The sequence below is a fragment of the Drosophila santomea genome, chromosome 2R, assembly GCF_016746245.2.
Source record: "Drosophila santomea strain STO CAGO 1482 chromosome 2R, Prin_Dsan_1.1, whole genome shotgun sequence".
Taxonomy (NCBI): Eukaryota; Metazoa; Arthropoda; class Insecta; order Diptera; family Drosophilidae; genus Drosophila; species Drosophila santomea.
In genome coordinates this window covers 20,098,074-20,107,668 of record NC_053017.2, presented here as the reverse complement: position 1 = coordinate 20,107,668, position 9,595 = coordinate 20,098,074, and the positions used below count along the sequence as shown (strand labels likewise).

Genomic DNA, 9,595 nt, shown 5'->3' with positions numbered 1-9,595 from the left:
ACATGCATGTAAAGCTTCGAAACAGACTTTCTCTATTTGAAACAAGATACCAAATATCGAATATCTAAATGGATATATGTCTAATACTATCGAAATACAACAGAAATGTTTTAATAAAATAAATACAATACAATCTATGCAGACATCAAGGGGTCAGCACTCCAATCGCTGTCTTTAGCTTTCCTATGGTTTTAAGGTTTTCCTATTCATACAGGCGTTTGTATCTCCGGTTGCGCTTCTCCTGGAGCTCTAGAAGATCATTCAGTTTCTTCAGATGATCAGTGGCACCAAACACTTTCTCGGTCAACGCGGCTAAGGGAGTAGAACAATCCTTTAAAGAATTGTCCTGTTCCAGTTCCGGGTCCACGAGACAGTTGACAATGTCCATCGTTTTCTTGATTCGCGAACAGAAGCTAGTATTGTAATTTTTAGGTAAATACTATGGACATTAGATATAAGATAGTTACCACTTGGCATCCGTCATTCGATTACTGATAATAAGCTGCCAAGCCATGCAGTTCTGCAAGTGCCAGGATAAAGAGCAAGTGCCTAGAGTTTCCGTGCAGGGATCCTTCCAGTCCTTGATAACCGCACACTGAGCTGGAGGAATCCTCACCTTCTCCACCAGCCAAGTGTGCCAGATAATCGTCTTCCTCTCCTGGAAATCCACTGCACTCCCACTCTTGTTCAACGGCTTAGAATCCAGGCACCTGATTCCGAAATGGCGCTCCAGAAACGAGGCTGCCTCCTTTTGAGAATCATGGGGATTGGGTTTGCTTATTGGCCCCACTTCCATCATCCCATTTTGGAAGTTCAACCACGAGGGATTCGCGCAGAAGGATCGTGTTGTGGCATCTGCATAAGTGAGAAAGCTTTCGCTAATGGATTTTATTTTGGTGAGAATTGAAATGGAAAAATGTTTGTAAATCTATTTTCTAATTATAATTTAAAATTTTTTAATACATTATGTATTTAATTATATACTTTAGAATTTGTTTAAATGTAGTATTCTGGCAACATTTATATATACTAAACATATTTGCAAAAGAGAAGGATCCCATCAGAGCTTCAGAAATTCCCTTGAACAATCCTCCATTCTAGTGCCAATAAACTCACCCACTGCCGATGCTGACCACCAATTTGGAAATAGTTTCACAGCGGGGCGTAGCAATTTTTATTCGAGTCATGGTCTAGTAACACGGTCAATTTTACAGGATATCTCGAAAAACATACAAAATCAAATGGATTTATAGGTCGGGGACTACTGAGATTATAAGGCTCAGGTATTCATGGCCTTCGCATCCAGTTTCTGCTGATAGGCCAGTCTCTGGAGTATCGTGGGATGAGTGTGATGCCAGCGAGCATAGCATTGGTCGTAGACCGGGAAACTCATGTGATCCGCATAGATCTTGACCAGAGCCATCCTCAGTTGAATGGAGTATCCCATGCGATGGGCAAATTTATCGGCGGCATACTCAAAGCGACGCAGATTCCACAACATCAGGACATTCGCCAACGTGAGATAAGGAGTCATGGCAAATCTCAGGACAATGATGAATCCCACAATGATGGGCATAACGCCAGATGCGAAACCCACTGCCATGTACAGCTGCGGGGAGTGGAAGAACAATCCAAAGAGTCCCATGGTGAAGAAAAAGTGAATCTTCATGATGATTGTGGCCTTGTAGAAATGTCCATGCTTCCAGTGACCTAGCTCGTGGCACACCACGCCCGCCACCTGCATGTTGGTCAGACCTCTGCCCACCTCATAGGGATGGATCTCGTTGGGTTCCTTGCCCTTGTTCAGTAGCAGGGTGTCAAAAATCACAATTCTTTTCAGACAACAGCTTCCGTAAAAATAGGCATTACTGCTCTGCATCGTCCGGGTCTTAATGATAAAAACCCGCTTCATGGGAAAGCCAACCACATCGCAAACCCGCTTCACCTCCGTATAGAGGGCAGTGCCCTCCGGGAGGACCACCTGTCGTCCAATGCACGGAATGCAGCAGTAGGGTAAAAAGAATACCAGCAACAGGGTGAACACAGCCCAGAAGAGCCAGAACCAAAGGAAGAAGTAGTACCCAATTAACTTTACGCTGAACACAATGGCCGCCGCCAAAGGGAGCAAGACGAGCTGGCTCACGAGAATGGCCAGTGCGCCAATACCGCAGTAGCAGTACCACGGAAACCTGCCTGACATCCCATACCGCAGCTCCAGCAGGCACTTGTCATATATCAGCACCGGCAGGAACCTTATACAGATGTAAATGGTCAGGTAGAACACAAAGATCAAGGTGATCCAGATCTCTTGGGAGGTAAATCTCTGTAGAGTCATCGTAGACAGTTTCCAGAGAAAAGGATAGAAACCCAATATCAGCTCACAAAGCGTAATAATCAAGTCGATGAGGTACTTCCATAGCTGCAGCTCCGTTTTATGCAGCTCGTAGATGCGGGCCCGATGGTAAATCTCCGGCGGAATGATTCCTCTCAGCTCCTCGGGCACCATAATCGCATTCAGGCACACAAATTGCTGCGGAAAGAGATCCACGATCAGTTCTTAATCGGCGAAGCAACCAATCCGCTACTTACCTGCCTCTTGGTGAGTACCATCTCCCATATCCGGTCAACTAACACGATCAGACATAACACCACCAGCACTATGACTGGATCTATTTTCGGCCAAGTATCGTAGAATGCCATCTAAACTTATCATGTTCCCCCAACAAACAATGTTTACTTATTGTAAATTATATATATATCTCTATTACCCAAGGCGGATAACTCAATCAGAAGCTACTTTGTTTGAAAAACCCCAATAAGATATATCGCCTAACGTCGATGTTCCTCCAGACGACCCAGCCGATCCAGCATAGTGGGATGCGTATGATTCCATCTGGAGTAGCAAGGATCCGAAACGGGGAATGCCAGATTATCCGCATACAATTTAAGCAGTGCTTGACGAAGTTCTCCTCCATAACCGAGCCGGTAGGCAAACTCATCCGCCTGGTACTCAAAGCAACGCGTTATGTTTATCATACTGAAGTTCGCCAGTGTCATGTATGGCGTCAATACAAAGCCGAAGATGATTAGGCATCCAACGACTATGGGCTGAAGACCGGGCGCGAATCCCACAGCCTGGTAGATGGGTCCGTGGCCAAACAAAAGCGCGAAGAGCAGGATAGTCAGTATGAGATGGACTTGAAACGAAAGGATCGCCTTGTAAAAATGTCCATTCCTCCAATGACCCAGTTCATGGGCCACCACAGCAACCACCAGAGGATCCGCCAGTCCCCTACCCAGCTCCTCTGGCGACAACTGGGAGGTATCTGCCTTGCCCCTATTCAGCAGCAATGTATCGAAAATCACAATTCTCTTCAGGCAGCAGCATCCGTAGAAAAAGGCATTACTTCCCGTGTTGGGGTCATGCACACGGATGACGCGCACCTGGCTCATGGGAAAGCCCACTTGTCGCGTAAGGTTCTCCAGTTGGGTGCGCAAATTCGAGTTTTCCATGGGCACACGTCTACCGAAAAAAGGATCGACCAAAAATGGAATTAACAGGAATATGATCATCGTGAGGATCAGCAATTGGAAGTACAAGCCCAGAGGAGCATAGGAGCCCAAGCCGATAAACATGTAAACCAGGGCGACCACCACCACGGTGGTAACCGCTACTCCCAAAATCACGTCAACGACGAAGCAACAGATGCGGGACCACCACGGTGGTTTCGGCCTGGGTTGCAAACTTCTGATGCAACAACCCTCGTAGATCATGGCCGGCAAGCTTTTAAGCCAGAAATACAGGCTCAGGAGAAGGACGAAGATCACGGATACGCAAGCCTCGTGCTCCATCCACTTGGCCAAGGCGCACTTCCCAGCCACTCCATACAGCCAGGCATAAAACCCGAAGTACAGCTCCAAAACACCCAATATAACCACCATAAGCAGGGTTTGCACAATGGTGAACCAGCTCTTGTGTATCTTGTAGACACGCATTTTATCGTACAGTTCCTGCGGTAGATATGGGCTGATAACATTCGGTACTTGTTGCGTTTTGTAAACCACTAGTATCTGAAAGAGCAATTAAATCCAGGATATACTCAAAAGATGTTTTCATCACTTACGTCCCGCAGCAGCAGATATATCGCCCATAGATTGTCCAGAACCAAGAAAGCTATGATTATGTAAAGTATTGATTGTGGATCATCCCAGAAGTTTGCCGACATGTTGGGTTCCTCTGACAACGGCTTGATATGTTAGGCATATTTTTTCAATTTTGAAGCTCCGTTAGAAAATCATTTTCGAATCATTTGGTCTAGGCTCTGACGCACCGATTTTTAACTACTAGCTTACATGTTTTGGGAATCACATGAGATGCTTTTAGCAGTACACGTTTCCTCATTGAAAAATCTTTAACAGTTTTTTTGGGGAAAGTCCCCTTACTTTATTTTATGTACGTTAAAATAAAGGGAACAGCGTAAACTTTGGTCTTGCGTGTTGTGAGCGGTCTTAGTTCTGTTTCTTCTCTTCCCTCAGCTCCTTGAGGCGATTCAGGCGCTGGAGTAGAGTCGGATGTGAGTGGTTCCATGTCGAGTACAGCCAATCGTAAACGGGAAAGCCTAAGTTGTCAACGTTCAGTTTAATGAGGGCTTGACCCAACTGATCTGCGAATCCCAACTTGAAAGCGAACTCATCAGCCTGGTACTCGAATCGTCGCGACAAAAGCGTCATAGCGAAGTTCATGAGAGCATTGTACGGTGCCAGCACGTAGGTAAAGACGATTAGCAAACCGACGAGAATGGGCCGAGTACCAGGTTGGAATCCCATGGCCACGTAGAGTGGTGGATATTTGAAGACATTTCCAAAGACCAAGAACATCAGAAAGAGATGAATCTGCATGATAATGATGTTCTTGGTGACGTGTCCCAGTTTCCAGTGTCCCAGCTCGTGACCCAAAACAGCCAGCACCTCCTCGTCGGTGCAACCTTTTCCCTTTTCTTCCTCTGACAACTCGGAGTCGTCCGGTTTACCTTTGTTTAGCAGCAGCGTGTCGAAAAGCACAATCCTCTTCGAATTCCAGAGACCATAGAAGTAGGCATTGCTGTGCGAGGAGCGCTTTGATCCCTCCACCACGAAAAGCTTAGTGAGCGGGAACTTGAGCGAGGCGGCCAGATCCTCAATGGATTGCCTCAGAGCGCCCTTCTCCAACGGAGTATACTTGTCAAACAGGGGAGCAATGAAAATCGGATACAAAGTGAGTAGAACCAGCGAGATAACGCCGGTGAAGATCCACAGCCAAATGAAGAAGTTGTCGCCGCCGCGCTGAACGATGAAGATAATGGCCGCCGTGATGGGAATCATGAGGACCTGGGTGACTAGGAAGCCTTTGAGCTGATCCCAGGCGAAAAACCTGGCCGTTTGTTTGTTGAAGCCATGTGTCTCCTCCAGCACGAATATTTTGTAGATCTTGAAGGGCAGTCCCTTGAAGGTGCTTAATATATTCGATATCAGCACAAACACGCAGCTGACGATGATCTCGTTTTTGGAGTCCCATTGCAGGCGATCCACCACCTGGACGGACAGCTGCCACAACACAGCGATCAGTCCGATGTACAGCTCCATGCAAAGCAGTCCCACATCCATAACAACAGCTTTGAAGATGCCGAATTTCTCCTGGTCCAGACCATACTTCCGCGCCTTATGGAACGTCTCCTCGCCCATTTGTGACGTCAGTTCGGCCGGCACCTTCAGTGCAGTTTGGTACACTTTCACCTGGTGGCGATGGAAGGGTAAATCATTTAATGGGGGCAAGACGTGCGGCGACCAATTAACATTTGCCACTCTAAATTTATCATTCGCATTGATAAAAATCCTCGCCAAGTTCCTCGCCTGACTAGAACATGCCGGCACCCCGGAAAACTCACCTGCCGCAGCGATATATAGATCTCCAGCGCATTTTCGATAACTACCAGAAACAAAATGCTCAGCAGCACGGTGTCTGCGTCCAATGAAGACATATTTAAATGCTATTTCATTAAAAACTAATAAAAGTGGAATTTTACTTTGCAAGCGCCAGTGACGAAGTGTTAGTGTGACCGTCGTGCGGCATTTTAGATATATCAAAGCAATAACAATTCGAACGATGTGGCAGCGCTGCCTGCAACAGAATCAAAATAAGAATAAAGATGTTATTCTTGAGACGATTTTATAGTAAATCCGGACGGATAGCTCAAATATTTAAGACTAATAAGCCAGGCGACTCGTTGGCCATTCAGGTATGCTCCATGAATAAAAAATTCAACTCTGTTCTTTCACAATTACCACATTTAAAAAGGGATGGATCAAAAACGTTCGCCGGTTGAAGAACAACACATTTCTGGACATCAATGATGGTTCCACGAGCAGTAGGTTCCAAGTGGTAGTGCCCCGGACTCCGGAAAACCAGCACTTACCTCCGGGCAGCGTCATTGCCGCGGTCGGTGAAATTCAAGTGGCTCCAAATGGCAGCTTTGAGTTGCATGCGAATCAGGTGGAAATGTTGGGTAACTTTGTATGTTTGATAACAGGTTGAAGGGATCTTTTAATGCTTTTCCTCCATTTCCCAGCGGAAGGACACCTGCAGGAAGGTTATCCCTTCAGTCCCAAACAGAAACATCCACCGGAATATGTGCGTGAGCATCTACATCTTCGATCCCGCGTAGATTTTGTGGCCGCCCAGATGAGGGTCAGACACAAAGCACAAAAAGCCATACACGACTACATGGATGAGCAGGATTTCGTGCAGATCAACACTCCTCTGCTTACAACCAATGATTGCGAGGGAGCAGGAGAAGTTTTCCGGGTTCAACCGGACTCCGAAGATCTGCTTAAGCAGATGAAGAGATCGAATGTTTCCGTGGAACAGAGCTACTTCGATGGCAAGGCATTCCTCAGCGTCTCTGGTCAACTGCACCTAGAGGCCATGACATACGGTCTAGGCAACACATATACCCTCTCGCCAGCCTTCCGAGCGGAGAACTCCAAGTCGCCATTGCATTTAGCCGAGTTTTACATGTTTGAAGCGGAACTGGCGCATTTGGAGGAGCTGGAAAAGTTAGCGCAGTTCATTGAACAGATGCTGAAGTCAGTGACAAACCGTTTGCTGGAAACGAGTGCCGAGGACCTAAGTTTCTGTCAACGAAATTCCAACTCCAGCTCCGATCTGCCTTGGCTGCAGGTACCGTGGAAGATAATAAGCTACGATGAAGCCCTACAGGTACTGCAGGAAAATAAGAACAGTCTAAAGACGCCCATAAACTTGAACGAAGGCTTCTCTAAGGACCAAGAATTTTTTCTAGTCGACCACTGTGGTGCTCCCGTATTCGTTGTGGATTGGCCAGCTCAGCAAAAACCTTTTTACATGAAAATCTCGCGTACAAATCCCAACCGAGTTCATGCCCTAGACCTGCTGATGCCAGCCGTTGGCGAATTATGTGGCGGCAGCCTGCGTGAAAGCGATCCTGCTATATTAAGATCCCATCCGCAGCTGCCAAAGGATCTGGAATGGTACGTTGACTTGCGAAAGTACGGTGGAATTTCAACTGGAGGATTTGGAATGGGCTTTGAGCGTTACTTGCAGCTTGTCACGGGTGTTAAAAACATTCGCGATGTGATACCCTTTCCCAGGTATCCACACAGCTGCAAGATGTGATCAGTTAAAGATGTAAAATGTTTTGGTTTAATTTTGTTAAAAGTGTAATAAACAAATATTACTCTAGAGTGTGATTTCAATCATAAGCTTGAGGAGTTCGTAGGTGGAGTCTTAATTATTTTTCTACGAACATAATTATTGGTGGTCCGCCATGTCCCAAGCTAGCTAGTAAGCCTTTACAGCTGCCCAAGCATGGGCTTGCGACCTGGCCATGCTTCCTTGGCGTATTTCTTTTTCTGTGGGCACAGAGCATCGCCTTCGCCACTGGAGTCATGCGGATCCTCCCCATAGCGACGAACTAAAATGGTATTATACACAATCAGAGAGTTTATAAAGGAAATATCGCGAGTAGTATTACCGTTTGCATTAGCGACGGCCAATTTTTGAGCCAGGGTCGAGGAGGGCTCCACAGCCTCATCATAGACTGGCAGCACTTCAGGCGCGGGATTCGGCAGCAGTAGGCCCAGCTTGGATCCAATGGTCAATGGGGAGATGGGTTCTAGGTCACCCTTGCCGTGCGTTTCGGCCGGCAGTCCTTGATATAGGGAATTAGTAGGCGAGTGTAGCACCGCATTAGGCGGAGGCATTTCCCTGTGCTGCTGTTGCTGGTGCTTCATGTCAACCAGGCTCTGCTGGAACATTTGGTGCACATGGGCTGCATTGGCACTGGACAGACTGCTGTTACCAGAATGGATGCCCATATGGTTGACGTCGTAGCGAGCCCTCTTGGCGGGTACCACTGTGGTTTGTACCAAGTTCCTAAAGCGTCCCACATTGGGATCTACATCCTCAGGATTGATGACAATCTCCTCATCGTTAAATGTGACATTTCGGGCGCGACGTCCCTGTTTCAAGGCGTTTTGCTTTCGCATATTGGTATCATCATCGATGCCCAGCATTGAGATGCGCCGATTGTGGGCCGTGTTGTATTCTGTGAGATTCTGAAATGTAATAGATGGTTAGTTAGCTTGGTAATTAGCTTTTTCTGTCGACCTAACGCACATCAAGCTCCGTTTGGCTTTCGGGTAGGCCCAGGAGAGCTCCATCACTTGTTTCACTAAGCGGCAGGTCTTCCATGATGTTGCTGTGGTGACCAGAGGGTCGTTCCCTGAGTATGTAGTTCCGGGTGGAAGCCCCAAAGTGGAAGGTGCTGTTGATCTGAAGCTGGGTGGGCTTGTGCGGCTCCAGTCTGAGGGTTCCAATGAAGGTGCCGTGGGCTGTGGAACAATGTAAATGGATAAGTCTACTCGGAATCCCAGACATCTAGCACCTACTGGAGCCGAGATCCACGAGGTAGGCTATGTTTAAGTGCTTGTGGTAAACGAAGGCTGAGTGCACCCGCGAGCATGAAGCGTGGTCTATGCAGAAGTCGTTCATCTGGCTGTTGCGACCAAATAGATAGCACCTTTTCTCATCCACCATTAGTTTTTGAACCAGTTTGTCGTCCTTCAGCACATCCAGATGCAAGCCAGTGGGCGGTTTTCCGGCCCTAAAATAAATCGTATCGTATACTATTTGTATTTGACGCAAAGCAGTGGCTGAATTTGACAACGCACCAACTGGGTATGTCGTAGCTGTTAGCCATGCGATTAACTTTATTAAAGTCGTATGAAAAGTCAGTTTATACCAAAACTGTTTATTTTTATGAAAAATCCTTAGCCACCAATGTGTACACATTAAAAAATGTTAGTGCTGCCAATAGTATCGACTAAGCCTAAGCAATTACAAAAGGGGTATTCTCTTGTTCAATGTTTTTCAAGGCACGTTACGTACAGTACAATTATTATTTTAAACATACTTTTAAAAGGTGTCATGATAATCTGAAAATAACATGTGTACTTCGTGGTGAACTATATATACAAAATATAGTTCATATAAGGTTTAACACTAACGATGTTTCCAATA

General features: G+C 46.4%; 6 protein-coding genes across 7 annotated transcripts; 1 reads left to right on the top strand and 5 right to left on the bottom strand.

The window, feature by feature from the left end:
- Positions 1 to 56: 56 nt before the first annotated feature.
- Positions 57 to 1,258, bottom strand: LOC120447141. 2 transcript variants are annotated; one of them, XM_039628576.1, is made up of 3 exons: positions 1,117 to 1,258; positions 468 to 878; positions 57 to 413 (listed from the first exon to the last, which is right to left on the bottom strand). In XM_039628576.1, the coding sequence occupies exons 1-3, from the start codon at positions 1,185 to 1,187 to the stop codon at positions 203 to 205; spliced, it is 693 nt and encodes a 230-aa protein (XP_039484510.1). In that variant the 5' UTR covers positions 1,188 to 1,258; the 3' UTR covers positions 57 to 202. The 2 variants fall into 2 exon arrangements, with proteins under 2 accessions (XP_039484510.1, XP_039484511.1); XM_039628577.1 differs by having other exon boundaries at positions 468 to 855.
- Positions 1,148 to 2,790, bottom strand: LOC120447135 (CAAX prenyl protease 1 homolog). The gene is made up of 2 exons (XM_039628569.2): positions 2,590 to 2,790; positions 1,148 to 2,530 (listed from the first exon to the last, which is right to left on the bottom strand). The coding sequence occupies exons 1-2, from the start codon at positions 2,698 to 2,700 to the stop codon at positions 1,280 to 1,282; spliced, it is 1,362 nt and encodes a 453-aa protein (XP_039484503.1). The 5' UTR covers positions 2,701 to 2,790; the 3' UTR covers positions 1,148 to 1,279.
- Positions 2,738 to 4,371, bottom strand: LOC120447137 (CAAX prenyl protease 1 homolog). Its single transcript, XM_039628571.1, has 2 exons — positions 4,125 to 4,371; positions 2,738 to 4,071 (listed from the first exon to the last, which is right to left on the bottom strand). Exons 1-2 carry the CDS (start codon positions 4,224 to 4,226, stop codon positions 2,830 to 2,832), a joined length of 1,344 nt encoding a protein of 447 aa, XP_039484505.1. The 5' UTR covers positions 4,227 to 4,371; the 3' UTR covers positions 2,738 to 2,829.
- A 40-nt stretch (positions 4,372 to 4,411) lies between these two features.
- On the bottom strand, positions 4,412 to 6,102 carry LOC120447136 (CAAX prenyl protease 1 homolog). The gene is made up of 2 exons (XM_039628570.2): positions 5,925 to 6,102; positions 4,412 to 5,772 (listed from the first exon to the last, which is right to left on the bottom strand). The coding sequence occupies exons 1-2, from the start codon at positions 6,015 to 6,017 to the stop codon at positions 4,510 to 4,512; spliced, it is 1,356 nt and encodes a 451-aa protein (XP_039484504.1). The 5' UTR covers positions 6,018 to 6,102; the 3' UTR covers positions 4,412 to 4,509.
- A 21-nt stretch (positions 6,103 to 6,123) lies between these two features.
- LOC120447134 (probable asparagine--tRNA ligase, mitochondrial) lies at positions 6,124 to 7,759 on the top strand. The gene is made up of 3 exons (XM_039628568.1): positions 6,124 to 6,275; positions 6,335 to 6,542; positions 6,606 to 7,759. Exons 1-3 carry the CDS (start codon positions 6,186 to 6,188, stop codon positions 7,688 to 7,690), a joined length of 1,383 nt encoding a protein of 460 aa, XP_039484502.1. The 5' UTR covers positions 6,124 to 6,185; the 3' UTR covers positions 7,691 to 7,759.
- On the bottom strand, positions 7,695 to 9,391 carry LOC120447138 (nuclear inhibitor of protein phosphatase 1). Its single transcript, XM_039628572.1, has 5 exons — positions 9,247 to 9,391; positions 8,965 to 9,179; positions 8,693 to 8,907; positions 8,049 to 8,631; positions 7,695 to 7,988 (listed from the first exon to the last, which is right to left on the bottom strand). The coding sequence occupies exons 1-5, from the start codon at positions 9,273 to 9,275 to the stop codon at positions 7,867 to 7,869; spliced, it is 1,164 nt and encodes a 387-aa protein (XP_039484506.1). The 5' UTR covers positions 9,276 to 9,391; the 3' UTR covers positions 7,695 to 7,866.
- Between the last annotated feature and the right edge of the window lie 204 nt (positions 9,392 to 9,595).